Source organism: Apiospora aurea (assembly GCF_038362705.1).
Source record: "Apiospora aurea strain CBS 24483 chromosome Unknown utg000010l_segment0_segment0, whole genome shotgun sequence".
NCBI lineage: Eukaryota > Fungi > Ascomycota > Sordariomycetes > Amphisphaeriales > Apiosporaceae > Apiospora > Apiospora aurea.
In genome coordinates, this window is record NW_027117397.1 from 558226 (window position 1) to 582510 (window position 24285).

General features: G+C 50.9%; 7 protein-coding genes across 7 annotated transcripts; 4 read left to right on the plus strand and 3 right to left on the minus strand.

Annotated features, from left to right (window-relative positions):
• Window positions 1–3776: 3776 nt before the first annotated feature.
• On the minus strand, window positions 3777–6673 carry PG986_014191 (uncharacterized protein; the record flags this gene model as incomplete). The annotated part of the gene is made up of 5 exons (XM_066850413.1): window positions 3777–4491; window positions 4710–5003; window positions 5179–5501; window positions 5637–5821; window positions 6055–6673. The coding sequence occupies 5 exons, from the start codon at window positions 6671–6673 to the stop codon at window positions 3777–3779; spliced, it is 2136 nt and encodes a 711-aa protein (XP_066692651.1).
• Window positions 6674–8306: 1633 nt separating this feature from the next.
• On the plus strand, window positions 8307–9255 carry PG986_014192 (uncharacterized protein; the record flags this gene model as incomplete). The annotated part of the gene is made up of 4 exons (XM_066850414.1): window positions 8307–8471; window positions 8569–8905; window positions 8968–9090; window positions 9161–9255. 4 exons carry the CDS (start codon window positions 8307–8309, stop codon window positions 9253–9255), a joined length of 720 nt encoding a protein of 239 aa, XP_066692652.1.
• A 33-nt stretch (window positions 9256–9288) lies between these two features.
• Window positions 9289–9717, plus strand: PG986_014193 (Short-chain dehydrogenase/reductase SDR; the record flags this gene model as incomplete). The annotated part of the gene is made up of 2 exons (XM_066850415.1): window positions 9289–9361; window positions 9455–9717. 2 exons carry the CDS (start codon window positions 9289–9291, stop codon window positions 9715–9717), a joined length of 336 nt encoding a protein of 111 aa, XP_066692653.1.
• A 2237-nt stretch (window positions 9718–11954) lies between these two features.
• On the minus strand, window positions 11955–14677 carry PG986_014194 (uncharacterized protein; the record flags this gene model as incomplete). The annotated part of the gene is made up of 2 exons (XM_066850416.1): window positions 11955–12698; window positions 12767–14677. The coding sequence occupies 2 exons, from the start codon at window positions 14675–14677 to the stop codon at window positions 11955–11957; spliced, it is 2655 nt and encodes an 884-aa protein (XP_066692654.1).
• A 3079-nt stretch (window positions 14678–17756) lies between these two features.
• PG986_014195 (uncharacterized protein) lies at window positions 17757–19249 on the plus strand (the record flags this gene model as incomplete). The annotated part of the gene is made up of 2 exons (XM_066850417.1): window positions 17757–18306; window positions 18549–19249. The coding sequence occupies 2 exons, from the start codon at window positions 17757–17759 to the stop codon at window positions 19247–19249; spliced, it is 1251 nt and encodes a 416-aa protein (XP_066692655.1).
• A 298-nt stretch (window positions 19250–19547) lies between these two features.
• On the minus strand, window positions 19548–20891 carry PG986_014196 (uncharacterized protein; the record flags this gene model as incomplete). The annotated part of the gene is made up of 5 exons (XM_066850418.1): window positions 19548–19870; window positions 19932–19999; window positions 20063–20459; window positions 20522–20651; window positions 20727–20891. The coding sequence occupies 5 exons, from the start codon at window positions 20889–20891 to the stop codon at window positions 19548–19550; spliced, it is 1083 nt and encodes a 360-aa protein (XP_066692656.1).
• Window positions 20892–22769: 1878 nt separating this feature from the next.
• Window positions 22770–24179, plus strand: PG986_014197 (uncharacterized protein; the record flags this gene model as incomplete). Its single annotated transcript, XM_066850419.1, has 2 exons — window positions 22770–23037; window positions 23110–24179. The coding sequence occupies 2 exons, from the start codon at window positions 22770–22772 to the stop codon at window positions 24177–24179; spliced, it is 1338 nt and encodes a 445-aa protein (XP_066692657.1).
• Between the last annotated feature and the right edge of the window lie 106 nt (window positions 24180–24285).

Here is a 24285-nt window from a genome sequence, read left to right on the forward strand (position 1 = left end):
CGCACCTTAATCACCTTTTATTTTTACGGCTATTACACATTATATCGATAAGAGTAGACTTTTATCGCACGTTTAAATACTCTCTCGTATTACTAAATATAAACCCCAGTACGTTTTACTAGGTTTCCTTTGGAACCCAGATAGCGTTCGTTACATACCGTTACGATACTAAGGGGAAAAAGTGGCCGCTTTATTATATAGTTTATATATTTATTAATTTAAAAAACTTTTCGATAGCGGAGCCCCTTAAGCGACTTTAATACGACCTCGTACCCCGGGCGATACTTACTCGTTAAAAACTTTAATATATACTATCCGTTTTAAAACGTATATAGTAAGAAATCGTACGGAGTAGATAACCTTTTTATTTTTACGGACTAATAAAACTTAGAGCTAATTACGTTATATAAAGAAATTACGAGACGACGCTACGGATAAAGAGATTCTACGCTAAACTTAATTTAAGTAATACGAGGAACGATAATTTTATATAAAGGAGACCCTAGTTTAAAAGGTTTTAATTATAAAGTATAAATCGTCCGCGTTAAACTAAAAACCAACTCGTTACGAGGTAATAAAACGAAAGTAGAGGGATAGAACTAAACGATGTTAAATAAGGGGCTAGCACGGGCGGAAGCCGGAGTACGTTTAACCGATATCGCCGAGCTAATAAGCCCGGAAAAACTAGATTAAACTATCGATAACTTTATAGGCGACCTACGAAAAATTATTAATATAATAGCCCTAAAAAAACCCCTTATACTAGTAAAAATACGCCCTAATAGTTACCGAAGGTTTAAAAAACGTAAACTATAACGAAATAATAATACTAAGCCTATTTCATAATACCTTCGTAATATATTTAAAACTAATATACCGAGTCGAAAATAAACCTAGAGAGAATTATTTAAATAGCGAAAACGAAAAGTTAACGCTACGTAATCGCCGTTACTTCCCACGATTTTAAAATATTTTAATCGCTCGAACGATAAGCTTAATTACGGAGCTGGACGTTATTATAAACAGCGGGAATCCTAGAATTACGACGTAGCGAAAAAGCTATTAACGAAGCGCGAAACTACGACGAAAAAGCTATATTTTTTTCGGAGAGGTTTTTTTTTAACCTAAAAGCCGACCTTACGGATTTAAATATCGTACCGAATCACGCCCTTAGCTTTACCCCTATCGAGGTAGAGGTAACGGCTAAGGAGATAAGAAATATTATTAAATAAACGGGACCCTGGAAAGCTTTAAAGGAAAACTTTTTACCTCCTGGTTTCCTTAAAACGTGTGGGGAACCCTTTTTTAAACGTTAGCCGGCTTAGCGACAGCGAGCTTCCGGCTTACCTATTTCTTTAAACGTTTCCGTACGGCAAAGGTTATCGTAATCCTAAAATTAAATAAAATAGTAACCGAAAAATAAATACTTAATAGATAAAAACTTATTTTATTACTTAGTACGGTCGGGAAAGTAATAAAAATAGCTATAAACCGGCGAATTACCGGAATAGCCGAGGAGTACTCGCTTTTATTTAAAAGCTAGATAAAGAATTAAACGTAACGGTCTACCGAGTTAGTTATTCGATTAATTATTAACGTTATCCGTATAATATAGTAATAAAAAGGCGTCGCTTTTTTTTTTAATTCGATATTAAAAGCGTTTTCGATATAGTTAATTATAAAAGATTAATTATTACACTTCGCGAAAAAGGATTGCCGGATTAAGTTTATCGATAGGTCGAGAGCTTTATTATGGATAGATCGGTTTATTTTTATTTTAACGGTAAATCGTTAAAAAGGATCTAGCTCCGCGTTAGTGTTCCGTAAGGCTCCCCGTTATTATTAATCTTCTTTATTTTTTATATCGCTATATTATACGAAGAGTTAAAAGCGTATAAATAGTTTATTATCGTTGGATTCGCGGATAATATAAATTTTATTACCGTAAAATTAAACTACGTTATAAATTACCGAAACCTAAAAAGAGCCTAGGAAACTTATAACCGCTAGGCACGTACGAAAAGGATAGAGTTTAAATTTAAAAAAAGCGAGCTTATTTATTTTATTAAAGCGCGAAAAGCTTATACGCTATAAATACGCTTCGGAAACGCTATTATAACGCCGGTAACCTTTACGAGATTCCTCGGCGTTTAGTTTTATTAAAAGCTATAATAAAAAAACTATATTTTAAAAATTAAAGCGAAAATAATAACTTAAATATTAACTCTTACTAGGCTTATAGCGTTAGTTTAGGGATATTCGGTACGAAGGGTAAAAAAGTTTTATATAAAACTAATACGCAGCGTATTCGCGTATAAAGCGTCGGCTTAATATAGAGTAAGCGATACCGAAAAAGGGTTAGCCTTTAGCCTTATAATAATTTAAAACTCCTATCTTTAAACCGTAATAAAGGTATATAAAGCGACCTTTTAATACTATTTAAAGATTAAAACGGCAGTTCCCCCCTTCGACCTCTATTTAAATACGAGGGTAGCTAGTTTTGAGATACGTACGGAGATTACCGGGAAGCTATAATTTTTACGCGGCGCCTATATAAAAACGGTAGAAATTATTAATAAAAAACGTAGCGTAAGGAGAAGGAGATAAAAGAGACTTTAAAAGGCTATTAACGAAGTCCTTACGATTCTATGGCTAAGCGACGCTTAATTGACGTTAATTAGATAATAATTAAATAATTAAACGGTCGAATAAGCGCTTAAAGAAAAATAAGAATAAAAATAGTTTTATACCGTTATTTCGACGCGAGGCCGCCGCGAACTAATTATAAAGTCGCCGTTAAACTAAAAAGCGTGCCGTCGTTATAACGATATGCTTAAACATAAAGTATCGGTTTTAATATAAACACGCATTAAAAAAATAGGGCTTAAATCGTTCCTGTTTACTTATCAGGTTTTAAACGTCCCGACGCCACTATATAACTGCGGTAAAGGACGGGAGACAGCCGAACACTTAATTTTATACTGTAAAAATTTCGAGGGAAAATAAAAGTAGCTAGCAAAATAGCTAGCACTTAATCCGTTACGAACTCGTCGCGATTTAGCGACGCTTACTATAAAAAAAGATACGGCGAAGGTTATTGTAAAATAGTTTTTACGGACCGGTCGACTGCCGCTATATAAATTAGTAATGGAAATTAAGGGACCACCCGAACTTGGATAATTTCTCTTTAAGCCCTAAAGCAAGGGTCACTAGGCTGATGGGTAAAAACCAACATAGTAACGTCGAGCACGTAAAGTAGATTTTACGATATTAATAGCGTATATTTTTAGTCCAGCTTCGGCACGGTTTATTATACGAGGAACTAGGTAGATATACCGAAGGCCTTCGGCATACGGCGTACTATTAATAATAATAATAATAAGATTCGAATAAGCCGGCTAAAGAGGTGCGTGCATCGAAGAAAAGTTAAGCTGGCTGACAAAAAGTAAAACGTCCTAAATGGTTGCTGGTTGGAGGCATAAAATACTCCAATCTCCAAGGTAGGCGGCGGAAGAAACAAAAAAAAGTCTTGGGCCAAATATTCAAAAGAGCTGACCATGAATGATCAAGTGCTTCAATTCAATCTCTAAAGATCGCTCAAACTTCTAGTCATTCATTGGTTCGTAATCACGTCAAAAGGGAAACCAAGGGTAAAAGGGGATCGCCCGCCAACCCACCAACCAGCTCCTCGTCGGCGCGACCATGGGGTTTTCCAAATGGCCGACCCAGTTTGCCCACCCACCCTCAGATTCCCATCCTTTTCCCCATCACTCGCCCTATTCGCCACCCCCACCTTGGCGCCGCCCCTTCCCCTTCCCCTCGCCCTTGTCCTTGGCCCGACTACTTATACTGCCGCTACCGCTACCGCTGCCCGCCCCATCGACGACGCCATCGACAACTCCATCCATCATCCGATCCACCTCCTGCTCGTGCTGCGCCGTCGTCGTCGTCTTGCTGTCCCCCAATCGCAGCCGGTACGTCGCATTGATGATATCGTCCGTCTCGCCGCCGACCTGGTCGCTGATGCCCAGGCGGAAGACGATGGGGTACTTCTGCGGGAAGATGGCGAGGCGCGTATGACCCGAGAGCCGGGCCTCGAGATCGTCAAACATATCGTCTAGGTCCGGCGGCAGCCGCGTCCCGTCCGACCGCGCCTCGGACAGCAGCTGGTGCAGCACCTTGTGTATAAACGGGAACGCGTCGCCGCAGCGCTTCATCTCCTCCGCGGCCAAGACCAAGTAGAAGCGCGCGTGCGGGTCAACGTCGTCGGACTTGGCGAGCTCTTCGAGCAGCGACGACGTGAAGAGGTGGATCGACCCGACCGTCGTCGAGCTGAAGGGCGGGCCGCCGTACCGGTAGCGCTGCGTGTAGATGATGCGGCGCATCTGCGAGAGCGAGGCTTGCGTCACGGCTTTGGCGTTGGCTTGGCCCGGGAAGTCGAAGTTGGCGAAGGGGCGGAAGAGCTGGACCATGATGGCGTGGAAGAACTGACTATCATAGGGACGAGCCGACATCGTCAGTGAAATGCACCAACGGGCAAGGAAAGAGCTGAAGAAGAAAAAAAGAGAAAGAAACACCAAAAAAATATTAGGGCTCCATACTGCAAATCCAGCGTCGACGGCAAGCTCTCCGCATCCTGCACCAGCTCGAGCGGGAGCCGATCCGACCAGTTGAACAGCCTCTCCTGTATCACCTTGCACCGGTCGTACCGGGCCTTGGCGTCATTTGTATACTCGGGCGAGGACACGGACGCGGACGAGGACGCGGACGCAGCGCTGTAGTGTTGGCGTTGGTGTGGTCGTTCGGTCCCCTCCCAGATGATGGTCCAGAGCTCGGAGAAGGCGCGCGAGGTCAGGTCGCGGTGCAGGTGGTGGCGCGGGCGGCGGAGCGGGAACGAGTTCCACACCACCTCGCCGTACTCGTGCCTCTCCGGGTCGTAGAGGGCCGGGTGGTAGGGCGGGTTGGGCAGGTCGAGGGCGCGGCGGCGGAAGAAGGAGTGGACACTGTGGATGGAGGGGGGGGCCATTTGTGTCAGTAAGTATACCACATTATTATCATTTATTATCTCATATTTCAGATGAACAAAAGGTGGCAAAAAGGAAAAGGCAAAAAAAAAAAAAAAAAAAAAAAGGACAACGGGAACGAGATCGGAATCGGAATCGGAATGATGATGCGTACGAATGCCAGTTGAATAGTCCCCATGCCACCATAGCCTCGCCCCGTATCATGATCCGCATATAGTCGTCGCACAGGGTCGGTTCGCGGGGCAGCGTGCGAAAGAGGCCGAGGTCGATGCCGATGCGGATCGATTCGTTGGAAAATTCAACGCCCGTGTTCTCGTCGCCGTTCGAGTAGCACCACATGCTGAGCAGCGTCGCGGTGGGCACCAACAACAAACGCGGTTGTTGTTCCGAGTCCGACTCCCACAGCTGCCGGGCTTCCTCGAAGAATTTGGGACCGAGGTCTTGGCAGAGGTCGTGATCGATGGAGGAATAGTTCAGCTAAAAAAGGTGATTCGCGACACGAAATTATTAGCCGCCGTTATTTTTATTTTTCTCTTTTCCGGGGGCTCGGAGCAGCCTTTAGATGGGTGGCTATCTAGATAGAACGAAGGAAAAGGGCCGAGGATAATGTACCGTGGCTACAGCCAGGAGAGCGTTCACAAACACGGGCGAACAGTAATCTTTCTTGCCCGCGGACATCTGATCCAGAAACAGGTCCTCGTCAAACAGGCGCATGGTGGCGTGATCCCAGGACAGGTACAGCGATATAAGGTTCCTAACGATCGTGTCGCTATCCGTAACGGTGGTCCAGTCGGAGGCTTGGATATGGGAGAATCAGTCATCAAGTAGCTCACGGGGGCGATCTAGGTGCCTAAATTCGGATGTAAAGTCAGTCCACAAGATTCCTGGCTGTTTTTCTTTTCGCGATTCAGCGCGTCCGGCTGGCTGGCAAGAAGAAAAGAAGAACAAGCCAGCCAGCCAAAGACTGAATAACAACGAAAAATAACATCGTCGCGTCATTCTCGCGTTGGTGGTGGAAGGGCCAAATCACTTTGCGTTTTCGACTTCTTCGGCCGTGGCCCAGTCGTCTTGGTCGGGGTTGGCCTCGGTAATGTTTCGCATCTTGTGGCCGAGCGCAGATTGGGTCTCCTCGAGGGGGGCAGGAAGGGGTAGGCATTCGAGTGGTAGACGCCGAGCATGACCTCCTCGCGGTTCTTGGGGCAGGGCGGAAAGGGCACGTCGTTGGCCTCGGTGCCGACCATGCGCGAGTCGGCCAGCAGGTAGCCCTCCTTGACGTGGTGCAGAGTGGACTGGACGTTGCCGCTCGAGCGGAGGCGCTGCAGGATGATGAGGGCCTCGTCCTCGGGCCGGCTGCGCAGCAGCCCGAACAGCTCGTGGAAGCTCTGGTGCTGCTCGGCCAGGTGGTGGTACTGGCGCCGGAGGTTCGCGGTCGGGGTGGTGTTCGGGTCATCGTCATAGGTGCAGTCGACGGAGCGGGCCCGGCAGGAGCCGCACGAGGGTCGTTGACCGTCGCATTTGGTCTTGTGGGAGCGGCAGCGGGCGCAGGCGAGAGACACGAGTTTCCTCTTCTTCACGGGCTCGGCAGGCTCGTTGGGGACTGAGCTGGCCTCGTCTTTGGGTAGTAGGCGGCGGAACGTCGATGAAGCCATGCAAAACAAAAAGACAAAAAAGAAGGAGCAAAAGGAAAAGAAAAAATATCAAAATGGGTTGTAGTGATGATGATGACGATGGGTGGTGGATTAGGAGGGAGTTATTATGGGTGGCCAAGGCTAAGTTGCGATGGAGAATCGAAACGGCTTGCGATGTACTCCAGTCGTTTTCTTTGGAGAAATCGTGCCATTAAGGTCGGTGCTGCGGCTGGAGGGGGCGATATTTGTTTGTACGGCTGCAGCAGGTCAGGCCAGGCAAAGGCCAGGCAAAGGCAAGGCAAGTAAGTATATGGATGGCGTGGGCGAGGGCGGGCGCCGTCATTGGAGTACTGGGTGGGGGGTTCGTATGCTGGGCCGCCTCGACAGACTCTTTGGCGAGTTCCTTTTTGGACGAATCCGGAACGCGTGCGATAGGTCGATTGCACCGGCGGCCGGCATAGTTGATCGTCATTGTGAACAATGAATGTGAGTATACCTGGGTCGGATGCGTGGAAAGAATTCGACTCAAGCCCCGACCCATTTCACCGGACGTTAGTTCCGGACCCTGGGACTTGCTACTCTGCTCTCCACCATGGAGAGGCCAGGGGCTAGGACCGAAACAGCACCCAATCCACCCGGCAGCATGCTTCCCCAGCGCCCAGCGGCACAATAAGGCACGACAAGACGGAAGCCTAGACGCTCCTCCGAAAACGTGCCTCTCGTCTGATCATCCTGCCATCATGCCATCTTGCCACCGTTCGTGCGCTCAGTTTCGGGCTTCTTACTGTACATTCCTCCTCATGCACCCACACTAAATATCCGGAGGCCATCCCGTGCCTCGAAGCCAATCACCAGGTAGGGTCGCTTATGACATCAGCATGAAAGCAAAGTAACATCTCAGGGCAACTTGTTCTAGGCCAAGTCTGTCGCCGGCCAGTCACGCAGTTGGTATGCGAATGGATGCTGGAGCTCGCCAAGCACGAAAGAGATATCCTGTGTGTAACCATGCGGGATGTCGGGTGTAGGTATCTCTATTCAGGGGCGCGGCTATCGGGCAGCAGCAAGTGGAACGTCAAACGCGCTCCTTCGTCGTTAGGCGCGGTTGTGCATTTAAGCATAGGCATATGTACATCGACGCCCATAGCTATCCCGATAATGACAAGGCCGTCTAATTTTCTGTCGCAGGTGCCAGGTGCGGAAAGGAGGTTTCTGTAGCACGACTCGGACGTCGCACCGATTGGATGGAGGGAAGGAGGGAAGGCGTGGTGGTTGCGCGGCGTGAGCCTAACACCGACGACCCCGCGCTTTACATACCTGTCTGCCTACCTAAGTACTAGTAAGTAGGCAGGTATTTGCCTGCATGTACTTGCCTGCCTGTCACTGCTGCTTGCCTTTCCGATAAGTTGCCGTCGGAAATAAAGACCTTGCCTCCCTGCCTGCCGGCAGGCCATCGTCAACCACACCTATCTTCTCGTCGTCCCTCTTTTCCCTTTCCGGCCCACTACATCCATCGATTTCTTCAGATCGACCTGGAGAGAGCTGTCCAAATAGTTAGTCGGGTGTCGCACGCAAAAGTGGAACTCCACTAAAGCGTACGGCAATAGTGGCATATGTACTCAATGCGACATCGGGTCCATCGTTACCGAAAGCCACCATGACGTCTGTCGGGGCCATATCCAGGTCAAAAAAGCCGAAGACCAAAATCGGCGGCGTGTACAGGTCCCAAACTCCGAAGACCATCATCGCAACCGGTTGCTCCTCGGGCGTCGTAGGAAACGAGCCCTCCTGCCCCATCCTACCCCACACCTCCGACCCGACCGTTTAGACCGGCCCCCTCCCCATTCCCACTCTGCCATTCTTGCGTGCATCCGTGAGGGTAAGCTGATAGCTTTGGTGGGGCGGTGATCAACATGTAGGATTTCCAAGTCTTGAAGCAGCTTCTTCAGGCAAAGCAGTTCGCGAGGAACTACACCGTCATCATCGGCTGTCGAGACGTGGGTTTTGCGACCAGTCAGTATGCCGCCGTAGGCTATGAAAACCGGAAGCACCGACTCGTCTTCCTGACCCTCGAGCCGTCCAACCTGATGAGCGTGCATGAGTTCGCCGAGCAGGTGATAGCACGTACTCCCCGCGACGAAGAACTGGACTACCTGCCACTGGACTACCTGTTCCTGAACGCCGACACCGCCCAGGAGGCCGGCACCTCGACGCATGGTTCCAAATGGTGCGACGCGCATATCGTGAACCATTTGGGTGAGTGATTTCCGATTTCTCGATTTGCTCAGCAGACCCAGACAGGACGAAGCTGATATCAGTGCACATGGCTCTGAGAGATACAGCGCACCACTATCTGATGCATCTGATCCGCGACTGGCTCATTCCTGCCAAGTCGCGTGTTATGTTTATTTCTTCCGAAGTCATCAGATATGGGGATCCAGGTGAGGCTGCTTGGAATGTCGCCTGGTTTCGCGCCTGAAGACTAATGCGTCCATCTTTTTCTCCGCCCAGCGCGAACAGACAAGGACCTGCTGGCGGGTTCCGGAGCCGATGAACTCAGGGTATACATACAATCCAAGTTCACCCAGCTTCTCAATGCGCATTAGTGGCGACGGGAGCTGGCGGGTTCATGCACCGTCATGGCCGTCTCCCCAGGACTTCTCCCCGAGAACTTGAAAGAGAAGGTCGACAATTCCAAGACTGTCGAGGAGGGTAAGTTAGGGTCGTGGTTCTTTGTTTGACTTCCGAGCCCACCTGCGTTTTGCCCGACAAGAACTAACGAGCGGCGTTTGCTACGTCGAACAGGAACCCAGAGCTTGCTGCGGGCTTTCACTTGCATGGATATGCCCGAGGACCCTGACCGTATCTTCCTGTCCTGTCGGGGCGAGTGGTGGGCGGCAAGCAGGATTCATCATACTCTGGACAAGGAGCTTCAGAACAAGTGGAGTCCCGGCAAAGAGGCACTCAGACTCGAATGGAATCGTGATGTGGGTTATGAGGGTGACTACAAAGCCTCCCCCAAGCACCCGGAAACGGCCGGCTCTGGCACGTCTGGCGAATTGGATTGATCGATCTACACGTTCCGACACGATGTGCGTGTGATGCGCAATTGCCGGAAGTACATTATTACAGCGTTCATCGATTATGCGACAGACACAGCGATCATATTGTGCAGTTGATTTCATCACTTGGTCTCCGGGTGGCAGTCTGTCTTTACCCAGCGCTTCGGATATCAGTATTAATCACTAGGCTAGGTAAGATGCAACCCCCTCTGGCTGACCCCCCCCTCACTGACCCCCCTAAAATAGATGTAAAAATCAATAACAACAGCAATAGATAGGTCAATTGAGTAACACACTGTATTTTAAGGTCTGTTTCGGCTCGTACGCACTATAATAGAGTTACCCTCACCACCAGCTCGATTTGCATTAATTTCCACCACCTCACCGGCGCCCCTTTTCGGCTTTTTCCTTAGCTTTCCTTCTTTAACGTCCTCTTAAACCTCCCTAATGTTTGCTATATAAACAAAGCCCTTATTAGGGTCTTTATTGACCTTCCTTCTCTTTTAAGCCCTTGTTTTCTCTAGATCTACCTCTAGACCGGCCTTTTCCTGCTTTAACCGGCCGATTCGAGCCGTTAAATTATTAATACTCTTGCCGAGCTTCTTCCACAGCAACCTTTTAGTTAAATTACCGGTGGTAACCTTTACACTAAGCATCGTAGCCCCTAAATCTTTAACCTGCCGGCTGTTTTTTAGCGTCTCGATCCTTCCAGCCTTCGGTTCGGCCGACTAGCGCGCATCCTCGGCGGCAATAGCTTCGTTAATAGCTCGCACTATATTAAAACGCCGGAGCCTATTATTTATCGGCTTTTTAATATTAAAAGGGTAGATGCCAATTATTACTTATTTATTAGCGATAACCTTAAGGGTAAAAGCTACTTTATATGCTTTAGCCTAAGCTTAAAAAAGTCCCTTTTTTAACGTAGCTATTATTAATAATAGCGTATACTAAGTCGAGCTCCTTTTAGAACCTCTTTTTTAAAACCTTAAAACAGCTAATATTTAAAGGCTAAAGTATATAAGAACTGTGTAGTAATAAATAAAGGAGCTATACCTTAACTTTTAACGTTATTAATATAAAGTTATTATCGATATAACTTCTATATCTATTAAAAATTAAGAGCTTTTATTAATTAAAGTTATTAAGCTTCGTTAAAAAAATAAAGATTTTTCTTAGTTATTTTAAAACTATAAAATTAAAAGTCTATCTTTTTAATAACGCTTTAAAGGCTTAATCTTTATATTTATAATTAACCTCGTTCTCTTTTTAAAGGAACTATTATTATTAAATTAAGGGGGTATATTATTAATAATAACAGTGTTAAGCCGATTAAAAAACCCTCGCACAGCCCCGTTTAATGTGTATACGAAACGCCGGAAATTTATCGCTTTAACACGTACGGTCTTAAAAGCCGGATAACGTCTTAAAAAAACGGTGCACCCATCGTTTACTAATAAAGTGATCGACTTTTTTATAAAAAGGATACGTTAAACGTATATACGAAATAGTTAATACGTTAATGTATAGCCTAGGCTAGCTTAAAAAAGGGTTTATTTAGTTAAAAAAGTCTCTTCGGTAAGAGTAAATAATTATAGAGCCTTATATTTCTCTTTTTTACTAGGGTTCTCTTTAATTCGGTTACGAAAGGTGCCCCTATTAATGTTATAGTCTTTAGCCGTATAATTAATACTTTCGCCGGCTAATACAGCTTAAACCGTTTACGTAATACGTACTTCTTTAATTATATTAATAATAGTGAAAAGAGGAAAAAAAAGGAAAAGATTAATCTACTTTAATTAGGAAACGAGTAAGATTTAACCCCTTTATATACTGTTGTTGTTGCTTAGGGGCTTTAGAATTATTTAAAATCAGGAGGGGTCAGTGAGGGGGGGTCAGCCAGAGGGGGTTGCATCTTACGGTACATGTATCTGCATCGCTAGCTGGCTTTAGCTCAATGGAATATCCACAGGGCCCTGCTTTTCCGGGCCACAAATCCCAGTTTTCGGACCCCGCCACTTCGGATGCTGACAGCCGCTGAGTGAACCGCCCCATGAATCTCGGACCAGGCCTCCGAGAGTCGCTGTTGGGCGAATGCCGCCTCCAAGGCCTGCATGTCGTGCTGGTGGATCTGGCTCTGCATGGGAAGGACCTGCATGAGCAGACTTTTCCATGCCAGCAGCTGGTGGTGGCGATTGTCGCTCTCGCGGGGGGTCGTCAAGAACGCGACCAGCAACCTCGCGGCTTCAGACGCGTCGGCGCCGAACGCGAGCAGGGTCCGGACCACCTCCGGACTGACGAAACGCTCCAGACCCAGACCAGGCGGGGGTTGGAGGGTTAGGGGATAGCAGCTGGGCGCAGCCTGTCTTGCATAGCTCATGCTGACGGTGTTGATGCGACCGAAAGGAGGAGGAGGAGGAGGAGGAGGAGGAGGAGGAGGAGGAGGAGGAGGAAGAAGACGGCCTCGGCGACGTGGTTAGCGACCAGGACGATGACGGCCGGTGATAGTGTTTCTGCTGCGGCTGTTGCTTCTTCTGGGTTCTCTGTCGGGATAAGGTGCCCACGGCGTTATCCCGGGTCAGCAGGTGGCGCAGGTACTGATGCAGACCGCACCGGGCTGCGTAGCTGAGCGTGTCGTCGAGCAGGAACCAGCAGGGGCAGGTCGCCATGGCCCCCTCGACGAGCGCGTCGGTGACGCGGTTCAGGATCGGGTCGAAGCCCAGCTCGGCCTCGGCTCGACGCGCGTACAGGATGCCGGCGTCGACGTCGGCGCGGAGGCCGCGGCTTTTGGTGATGTCGACGCCCTTTGTCTTCATCGACAGAACGATCGCGCTCAGCAGGGCGAGGTTCGGGCTTTCTTCCGTTGTGGTCGTGCCGGTCGGCTCTGGTGGCCGGAGGCTCAGCGTGGTCTTATTGCTGCTCGCGACCAAGGCGGCGACCGAGTCGTTGATGAAAGTTGTCGTCAACCTCGCCGGGTCGCCCCCGCCCCCCTGCACCTTTATCAGCCCCCGGAAAGTCTCGGGAGTCGTAATGCCATGGCCTCTCGGCACCGCTCCACCTTGTGTTGCTCCAGGAAGCCCGGCTTGGCCGATGTTGCCAGCTGTGCTACGTCGTCTTCGAGCGCGAAGGACAGCACCAGAAGGGACAGGGGAGAGGGCTTCGTCCAGTCGTCCTCCTGCGGGGTTGACGCCGCGGCCACGAGCCGGAATAGCATGGAGCTGTGCACGCCGTCTTGGTCCTTGACGGCCTGCTTGGTACGTATGATGTACGCGTAGAGATCGTCAAGGCGCCGTGGCAGGCTCCTCATACGTCCCCGGAGCTCGTACATCCTGTTACCCGCCGCTCTTCCGCCAAGCTCCTGCATCGCCGTCGAGATGGCCAGCTCGGTCCACAGAAACACGCCATCCGCGACGTCGGCTGTCTCTTGGGCGCACCGGTGTAGTAGTATCTTGGAGTCCGGACACCTCCGCATCGCCCGGACCGCCGCGTGGGAGGAGAGCTGGTCCATCGCGAACTTGCGCATGGCCGGGCGCGTCAGCTCGGCCATCTGGAGCGAGGGTTGGTTTTCGAAAGCTGCCGAGAGGGCCGCAGAGGGTCGGGTCGAGATGCAGCATTTGGCGTTTGTCCACTTTCCTGCGATGATCTGGCGAACCAGCCCGTCGACGTCTTCGGTGCCACTCGTGTCGGTGGTGCTCCCATTGAACTCGTCCAGCCCGTCGACTAGCAGACAAGCACGAAAGGGCATACACTCTTGAATGAACAGCCAGTCCACCACCGCTTTCACCCGATCGAAACTCCAGTTCATCATTGTCGCTGTTACGTTACTCGTAACAGAGGAGGCATGTCCCAGTGACCTGCAGTATGCTGCAGACCATTCTCTGGGGAAGACGAGCGGTATCAAGCTGTGGTTTTGCGCAAGTACCTCGTACAGGATGGACCGGTATAGCACTGCCGTCCATGGATCTTTCTCTTGTCGCCTATTAGTCCGCGAGGGGGAGGTAAGCTTTACAACTATGAGGTTCACCTCATCATCGTTGGCGATAGTCAAACCACGTATACACATATGGGCGGCAATAGCCCCCATCAGGGTTGACTTGCCCGAGCCACGCGGGCCGCTGACCCAATAGACGTGTCCATTCTTCCGCTCTTCCAGCCACGATCGGAGCCCGCTCATGGACTCCTGTAGGATTTCGGTGTATGTGTCGTGGTACGATGCCGCACCGTCGCTCTCGACATTTGGCCTTTTGTCAGTGGCAGTAGGGACCACGGCGGCCGATACTTCGCTGAGCAACTGCTCGGATATTTGGTTCCACACCCTCGCTTCCTGGTATGTGATGTTACTCTCGAACGGCGGAGAATATAGGGATGAACAGCTTGACGACGACGTGGAGCTGTGGTAGGAGCTCCCCGAAAGGTAGGTGCTTGTGGAAACGGCCGTTCTCGACGACATGGAGGATGACGGTGCCGCGATAGAGAAAACAGACGGTCGGCGATCAGGTGTTTGCGGCGGCGCATTGCTAGCTCCCGAGCGACTCAGGGACAGGCATAAGGCGCGGACTTGGGTTGATGTCATTTTTGCGTCATCGGGATTTGGTGCCGAGCCGCCTGCGGAGAGAGCAACGATGAGTTCGCGATGGCGAGCTTTAAGCCAAGGGAATTCAGGACACGCCTCGAGCGCGCCGGGCGTTATCCGGGTAATGAAGCTGCCGAATGTTTCTCCCTCGATAAAATCCTGGATCTGGCGGAGATGCTGCACTTGCTCTCTCATTTCCTTCTTGGACCACACCTTGACCAGCGCGGCTCGTAGACCGACCATCCCGCCCTTTTGGAACTCTTCTCGCCCCGCTCTCGGACCCTTTCCAGATGCCTCGTTAAACGCCTGGCGGAATTGTAGCAGCATTCTCGCGTGTTGGCGTGAAGCGCCAGAGGCAGGGATCCCTCGCAGAACCTGCTTTCGTAGGATCGGCATTGTGAAATCGCTTTGGATGCCAGGCTTTGCTCTTCTCCTACTTGCGAGGCAATGTGTTTACCTTCATTACGGTTGAACCCCTTTCCGCCGTAGAGCTCTTTGGGGGATGTTAAGAGCTGGGTGCAGAGCTGGACGAACCCGAGGATATCTCCGATGAGACAGAGTTCTTTTAAAATGCCCATCAGTGATGGTGTGGCTTGTCCCGTGGCGTTATATGGACATTGGACTCGAAGAGTACTTTTGTGGAATGTGCGAATGAAGATAACAAGAGAATGGGGGCAAACCGATCAAAAAGAGCCTGGTATATAACCAAGCCCTTCAGACGATGAGTAACTGGGCAGTGCCATTTGGACTAGAGTCATGAGCACGGGCTAGACGCCACCTGGGTATGTCAAGCGGTAGTCGAGGACGCTGGACGGCAATGAAGATAGGACTATATCTCCCGGGGCGGACGTACCTCCTAAGATCTCGGGCCTCCTCCTGTTCCAATCAGAGATCGAACCTGGGGAAAACGGATGACTTCAGTCTGTACAGATAGATGGTAGTTGCTCAGCTGGCACCTCTTGGCATTCGCTAGTCGCTGCGGGATTTGTTCCCGAGATATCTCCAGCTCCCGGACCGTCTCCCTCAGCCAACGAGAGGCAGGAAGCCAAGCCCTGGGTATGACGGCTGCGAGCGTCCTAAGCCGCATGCCTAGCATCTGGCCGTTCCGGCATTCCTCAGCCGTGGATTCTGGGGGCCAGAGGTAGTACGCCAAGCTGCTAGCTAATCGCCAAGGAGGTTAACTACCCATTCGTTTTAGAAACTCATGTCTAAAGATGGAAAAGTCTGGAAGCATGCTGCCTTCACGTCGGGGCTCGGGGGCGGCACTTCCTGACTAAAGACTAGTCCATTGCAAGCCATTCGATGACTCGATATGGGGGACCCTGGAGCTAAAACCTGTAATTCTCACAAGCCAGAGGCTACACAAACGAAACAACCTTTGCACAACGGCCACTAGCGCAAGTCTTTGAACTATATTAGTTACCAGTCCAGGCATGCACTAAGATCTGACCTCGTCTCGCGTCTCGGGCCCAGCCCTTATTCGTGTATGGCGGACTCAGGGTGGTGTTCTGATTCGTGTGATGCCTACCCGTGATGCAGCTCTCAGAGTTATGTCCCCCTTCACCAGCAATAGCCTCTGTAATCAACGGAGTCAGTAATGGTACGATGTGGTTCATGATATATCTGTATCAGCAGTGGCATTCATCTCCATGCGATGTATTTAAATCTTGAAGTCTGGAGGTGTTTTAAGAGTGTGTAACGCAAATTCGCGCCTCCTCGAACCCAAAGTGTGGTCAGTGAGTTGGGAAATCTGCCAAGACCCGTCGCGCCACCACCCCGTACTGATGATGCCGGTATTTAGGTTCCGGGACTGAGATCCTAGAGTCTCTAAAAGCTCGGGTACACTTTATTCCTGCATCGGATACTCATAACCGTACTGGCTGAGAGTAAGTTTCGTCGGGGAGGACCCATGAAACAAACCTTGCACAATTCTGTCAGTTTCTCAGCTGCGCATCGCAGAGCTATCCCTACCGATCGGATTGCACCCTCTTGTCCCGCGCGAGGCGGTATAACCGTATGGGAAAAGTACATCTGATCCTGTCCTGTTTAAACATTCACATATAGACTTAGGTACGGTCGCTTGTTTGATGCACATCATTGGCCGCTGCACTGAGGTCGTATCTTGCCCCACCGCCACAAGTGTCACTACAGTATAAGTAGCCCCGTAACGGCCAATGCTTCCATCAAATAACAGGGGATGTGGTCTAGTGGTATGACGTTTCCTTAGCATGCGCTGCTCCACTCATCTTGGTGTTGTAGACAGCATGGAAAAGGTTCTGGGTTCGATTCCCAGCCTCTCCAATAATTTCTTTTTGCCTTTTTCTTGTACACTCTAATTACGAGAGATCGATGTTTCCGGGTGTTGCCATTTTCGCTTTACGGATGCATTTACTCATTTATGCGACATATGGCAATTTGGCTTGTCTAGAATAGTAAACTCGTTTTGTGAGAAGACATTGTGACACGGATACTTGCATTTACGGCCAACAAGATTGCGAGAGCAACCCTTATTCAGTAAAGAGCCAATATTACTACTTCATATGGAAATTAGGCTCGAAGCATCAGGCAAGAGAGGTGTGACGAATAGACCATGGTTCATTGCAGCAGGACTGTCGTATACACGAAAGAAATAACATTGTCAAGTACCAGACAAGACAAGTGGAAAACACAGCACAGGATCAACTATCGCAAGAGAATCAAAACACCACAACATCTCCGTCGTTGTCGCCGCACCCGTCCCGAGACGGCCCCGCTGGGGCATCGTGCCTTGAAACTGCGTAGCCGGTTCTGGGTCTCTTACTGCTGTACCCAGGGGAGGCAGCCGTTGACCCGACACGCTCAAAGACTGGAAGGTGCCTGTACCCAATCGGCAGTGACGGCACCAGATAGCCCAAAAGCAAAGAGAGAAGCAAATATTTCCTCTCAATGACCTTTGCAGCATCATCTCTTTGAATAGCGGTTTAGATCTCAAAGTGACCTTGATGTGACCAGGTTCTTTGATGCACATCATAGACTTCTACACTGTGGTAGATTGGATCCGCCTCGAAAGAATACCAACTACTTTTGCTTCATAGAGAGCGCGGCTTTCTATAGACTCTCATGCCTCGGGCGATAGATGCGACGCCCCATTTAGGCTTCTGGCGGGTGACGTTGCATGCTAATTTGCCCGGTTAATTATGGCTGTTGAGTAGATGCATCTGTTGTCATCCATTCGGGGATAAGATCTCCCTGTTGCCCTATGTACTCGGGCGATGAGATGGTATTTCTACCAATTAAAACTACTGTTAACATACGACTCGCCTCATTACCCCGCTCACAGCCTCGTGTACTGATCGTAACCATATGTCTGGTGTTTGGTGCTTCAGGTGTCGGTTTGCGCCAGGGAACAGTTCACCCAAGACTATCAATGTAGTGAGACGAAATCCAAAACTCCACCAGCTTGACCACATCCAGACCCTGATTCGGACACTTTAACATGCCGTCAGAAGTGCAAGCGCAATGGGACCTCAGTGCAACTTCAACGGACGTCCTGTCTGTTGCCAGAGGAATTTTGATAGCAGCGACGAGTGACAACGTGCAGCCCCTTGCTATCATGTCCTGCGAGCGATTCGGGAACACCCTCGCCATGAGCCAGCAAGCCTGCGACCATGTCAAGGACCACCTTCTCCCCACGCCGCAGCCCGCCGTCGTTGGATTCATCAAGGCCCTGGTCGGGTATTCGAAAAATGATGCCGCGACTGAGCTGGGCCAGACACATGCCGGTATGCAATTCCTCGCCCTAGCTGCAGCCCTGCTATCCACCATGAACGTCTTTGATAGCGCGGAGAGAGTCTGGACAATGATGCAGTCCTCGGCGCGCGATAAAATGCTGCTGCCAAGACAAGGGCAGGTGAGAGATCTCCTCGCCCGCCTCGAACCGAGGTGCAAACTGTCCCGCTTCATGGAAGTGGCGCAAAGCTGGCGGTCTTGGCTTCGCGAGTGGATGAAAAACCACAACATGGCACCTCCGCCCTTGGACGACGCCAGTAAGTTTCCGGCACCCGACGGCCGGACCACATCGAATTTTGCGACCACGAAACGGTCTTTTACCGGCTTGCAACTGTAATATGTGATATACTCGCCCTTTCCCTGTTCTATAGCACCACGGGATTGCATGTTCAGGTTCCAATACCACAGCATTCCGACAGAAGGAACAAGTTGAGAGCTGGGATCCAGCATATACTCGCTACAGGAGAGACAGCCCATGTGAGTTTCACGAGCCTACTAGATTGGGCATTGTCTTTGGCTGGACATAGCGTGTCGAACAACATCAAGCAACTCGATTGGGTCATGTCCTCGGAGAGCGGCCAGGTCGTCTGGCCCTCTGTCTACGACACCCATGCGATAGACAAGTATGGGTTTCTAGGCTTGACGTGGCTTCGTGGCGAACTGAGATACAAAGACGAGCTGTACAGTCTGGTTCAATCCGACGACCGCGGTAGTAAGCTGGCGGGCGTCCCTATCGACACGTTCTCGGAACCGGTCGAGGCCCCAATGAACCTGATGAAGAACCTGCGCGTCGCCTGGCGGGTGAAATCGGGCGATGGCGTGCTAAGGGCAGGCATGAGCCTCGAGGGAATGGACGGGAAATACCGCATGGCCAACATATCGCCCGCCCACCTACTCGCCAACTATGCGGCGGCGCTGATAGTTGAGGACTGTAAACATGATGTCGACGCTCCTCTGGAGAGGGCGGACGAGTTCTGCTCCTTTACAGGTCCTGGAAACCCCACGTACCCTGCATCCACCACCACGCGCGAAACCTGGATGAAGGTTGGTGTTGTCGCAGTGGACGGCTCGAATGAGCTACGGTTCTTCTCCATCGCCTGTGGCCGCATCCAGGTTCCTATAGTCATTCGCCAGTCGGCCTGCTTGATGTGTTGTCTTGATGTATGCCGGCGAACTGGTTTTCCGGTCTTGATATTGTGATCTCAAGTCTCATCAAAAAGGTGAAAGGAAAGAAAAGGGTTCCAAGACTTAGTTCACTCATGTCAAGTAAAGACTTCATTGTGTCCAGTAATTTCACTTATCACCAAACGTATGTAGATGGAAATCTGTCTAGTAGTAAATAACTATGACCATAATAGCACTGCTTATGCATAGACTCTTGGTCAAGATACTGCAAGCCAATTGTCGGTTCGGAATAGGTCATACGACCCTTTGTAGATGGAACGAGGGGACAGACATCAGATTGGGGGTTAGACTGCAGAGATGTCCCTTTATGGCACTACTTAGCCATCCCATACTCGACATCCACCTGGACATTCTTCATAATGATGTGCTGCTGGCTGGAGTTGTCATCGATGCGTTCCCATTTCGACTCGTTTTCGCCGGCGCGGCATGCAGCGAGCGACCGGCCGCCAGCGTGCCCCAGGTTCTGCAGCTTGATCTGCTTGGGCGTGTCGTTGCTACCGGATCTGAAGGCGTAGGACATCTTCGATCTAAACATCGGGATTTTCTTCAGAAGCGGTCGCAGAGAGGGGAGGGAGCCGGCGATGATGCCTACGCCGCACTCGACTATGGACCAGATCACGATGTTGCACACGTTGTCTGGAAGGTAGTTCGGTTAGTGGATGATATTGGATATAGGTGGCAAGGAAATGAGACTTACAGTAGTAGTCGGTTGGTACGTTGTAGAACTGCAAGTAAGGAAGTCGCACAATAGTCGAGATACTCGCCCTGCGTAACTTGTTTCAGCGAAACAGCCACACGAGTAGAAGACGGATGATGAAATAAACTCACAGTGCACCCAAAGCCAAGATAAACATCAAAGTAATCTTCAAATTCTTGCTCATCTTGAGCCCATATATGACAAACGCCGGAATAATAGCACAAGCCCAATCCGTAATGACCGAGATGGCCGAGATGACGTAGCTGATCTGGCTGATCCTCCCGGACGTGTCGCAGTGGCCGGCCCCGACGGGCGCCCGGAGCGACGGGTCCCAGCTCGCGGCGAAGGGCGTGCAGTTGACCATGACGGCGACGAAGCCGACAAAGGTGATGCCGACGCTGAGGACCATGACGGCCCACAGGGGGTAGACGTAGCGGCGGCGCGTGGTGAAGCGCAGGAGGGCCCAGCTGATGCTGGACTTGATGAAGGGGAGGCTCCAGGCGTAGGTGATTTGGAAGAAGACCAGCCCTGGTAATTACAGTGTCAGGCGCGCCTGTCAAAAAATGTAGGAGTACGTGATTTGCACTCACATTTAGCTGCATTGACGGTCAAGAAATAGCTGTCGTCCTTGGAGAACCCAGTCTTGAACGCAGCGTCACGGTGGCCCAAGCCCGAGTAGACGTCCATGCTAGTGAATGTGCAGCAGGTAACGAAGAACAACTGGATGGACGGGCAGATATAGTCAGCCTCTTAATCTAAAGATTATGGCCCATCTGTGGGTATTTAGACACTTACAAGTCCAATTGTCATCATATAGTCATCTAAGCCCAACGACTTCATATTGATCCGGACGTAGATACGCAGAGCCACAGTAATGATCGACAGGACCCCAAGAGCGATAGTGGCAACTAGCGTTGCAGCTGCCAGATCAGTTGGCTGCATGTGTGGTACTGGTGCCATTATAAGTGCTTGCAGAAGTGTGAGGAGGTGATAGTAGGAAGGCTGCACAGCTCGTAGGAATGGGGATCTATGATGAGGAGAAAAGCATGTATGTTCAGCCGGAACGAGGCATACGAAGAAAACTGTTTATATACTATGTCAGGCCTTGACGAGATATTCCCATGAGTCCGATGGCATAGCCGAGTGCGAGTATGGTGTCGCATCATCTCAGGAACTCTCTTGACCTCGTCGGAAAAGCACGCCTATCACTTGACTAGTCGCAACACGTTAGTAAGGCCCAAGCAAACAATCACTTCGTGTGATAGTACCATTCCCAGAGGGCGCCTTTCTCTAACGCTAGATGGTGATGTTCAGCTACTCTAGCGTGGCAAACAAGGTCTCGAGAAGAGCCAGAGGTCGGCCAACGATAGTCACTTCGGCCATGTGCCCGTTGATATATGACATCTCAAGTCATTAGGCATCATTTTCGACAGGGAATACTGGCTGATGGTCCCGGGAGCTTGGGACTGTGTTCATGAAAACCCCTGATCTCAGACGCGACTGGTTATCCTGTTGAAACAGTCCTCTGAAACCGACACTGACATGCCAGAAGAGTAAGCTGGGATACTGTATAGGCCCAACGGACTGGCTGGGAATGGCAGGTGACAAAACCCCAGTCAAGCTCATCTCAACCGTTGTCTGTGGCTGGCGCTCCGTGCTGCATAATGCGCCACTGATGTGCCCTTTCCATAACGGCTCTCGCTCCCCAATATTTGGGTGAGACATGGTTCTGGCAGCTGAACACGTGCCGGGGTAAAGCAACGGATGTTGGCTTTTGCTGAGGGATATCACATATCAACTTCCTCTTCAGTGGCTGTTTTCCGCCGAGGCTAGACTAGGGGCGTGTTTACTCTGGTCAGCCAGCTGAACTTTTGGGCCGCGTACGTCCCCTTAAAGGGGCTAGAAGTATACGTCCGGTGACGGCCCCCTTGTTTTACATATCAGCCGAAAATCCAGCAGTGTATTTACTTCGACCCCTTGGCCAAAAGTAAAAAAAAGCCGGCTAACCGTCGTCTTATCTTTTTTCGTCTCGTCTCGGGACCGGCTAATCGTATCGACCTACTCAGCTTTTTTTCGATCAATAGTATCAGCTAAGATTTTCCAGCTAATCCAGCTTTTCGACTGCCTTACAGGGCCTTACAGGGCCTTACAGGGCGTAGAGAGGGCGCTGTAAAGGGTGCTATAAAGGGTGCTGTAAGTGCTGTAGCTTATAAAAGGTACTGTGGGAGTAAGTATGGCATTGCTCGCGCTCGGTCCTCGAACCGGCGTACATCAAAATTAGTGAGTATGGCATTGCTTACGCTCAGCCCTTAAACGTACACTCGATCTCCCGAAACGTTGATTCTTATTTCGAATAAGCTTTAAATCAGCTGGCTGAAGAGGTGCGTGCGTTGGCCGATAAGCTGGAAGCTGGCTGACTAGAGTAAACACGTCCTAGCTGCAACAGACCACCCAACGGGTCTAGACAGGCTTCCCCGCTCGGGCCGATACAATATATCGCATTGACTAATGCAAGCCCTTCAACGGATATGGCAAGACCTGCACTCTGGTTGGCTGTCCCTCGGTAACACAGAAACGTCAGCTTGGAAAAGGGGTGCCCCCTATGCGTGAATATTGACTGCTCTGTAATGAGAATGAGTAGAGAACGACCGACGGCCTGCGTGGGTTGAGGATGCACACCCCCAAGGCCTCGGAGAGGGCATAAGTACTCACTGCCCGTTTTCCCTTCTGAATGCTGTAAGGCTACACTGAACCATCAATATTTCCCCACATACCTCTCTACTGGCGGTTCATCGTGGTTGCACCCTCCCTTCTTGCGCGTTGTTACTCTTGTCCAAAATGGCTGAAATCCCACCTGGACCAACCTTCACCAAGGGATTGGACTTTTCGTCCAACAAGATTGGAAACAATGGTGCCTCAAAGGCAGACCTTGCCTATGAGCACGCCGTGAGCATCATCAAAGAAAAGCTTTCCCTAATGATTGAGCTCAGGGCTCTTCTCACCGTCAATCTTGGCGATGAGAGACCCCTCATTGTCATCGATGCCAGATCAGGTGACGCAAAGCTCATGGATCACGTGGATGATGAACCTGACACGAAGGTGACAAGTGAGTAGCAGCTACTGAACAACCCACTCGCTGCCTTTGCGCACCAGACTGACCCTTTGTCTTTCGCTTCAGTCAAGCCCGAGTACATCATCCAGTTCTACGAAGGCAAGCTAGAACCCCGCTACGGACTCTTCAAAGACGCCTTCTTCCACGAAGCCTCCCTGCCCCAGGGCCGGATCCCGCTCGCCACCAAGTTCGCCGACCTGCTGACCCCCAGTCCCCCAAGCCCGCCGAGGTCCTACCAGCCCGGCATGCGCGTCCCGCGCCCGACCGCGGACCTCGAGGAAGTGAAACGCAACCTCCGCGAATTCGGCTACGGCCTCGTCGCCAACGCCCTGACCCCCTCCCAAGTCGCCCTCCTGCGCTCCGCCCTGTCCCAACAAGCCGCGGGCGAAGTCCGCGCCGGCATCGCGGCGCGCGACGGCGGGCCCCACGCGCCCAACCAGCGGGTCTGGACCCTCGTCAACAAGGGCGACGAGTTCGTCGACTTCCTGAACCACCCGCTGCTGGACGAGGTCGTGCCCTGGTTCCTGGGGGAACATGCGATATTGACGAGCTACACGGCCAAAATCGCGCGCCCCGGCAACGTGCCGATGCAGCTGCACACGGACCAGGTGGCCATCCAGCCGCCGCAGCGCGGGCTCGCGTACGGGCTGAACGTGATGTGGTACCTGGCCGACGTGACGGAGCGGAACGGCGGGACGCGCGTGTTCCCCGGGAGCCACGTCGGGCAGGTCGCGCCCGCGGACTTGTTCGATTTGGACGGGACGGTGGCCGCGGAGGCGCCGGCGGGTAGCGCGCTGGTGTTTGAGTCGCGGTTGTGGCACGCGACGGGCCCGAACCGGGAGACCGAGGGGGAGAGGCCGGTGGTTATGATGTTCTTTATGCGGTCGTTTGTCAGGCAGCAGGAGAATAACTTCTTGTCGCTGCGGCCCGAGGTCGAGGCGAAGCTGTCGGATAGGGCGAAGAGGATGCTGGGGTTCTGCACTACGGGGGCTTTGGGTGGGGTTGAGGGAGAGGTACGGGAGGGAATCTACGTGAAGAGGGTTGAGAACCCCGTGGGGCCTCTGAGGGACGCAGAGACTGTATGGTGGGAAGGGGCTTCGGATCTCTTATGTACTACCAGCTGGGCCTGTGGATAGGCAACAGGAAAACACAATTCTCCAAACAAGCGCCTCGCCGGATGAGGCTGATCAAAGCCCAACCCCCCTGAAGGATGAAACGTAAATCCGATCATGCTCTACGCCG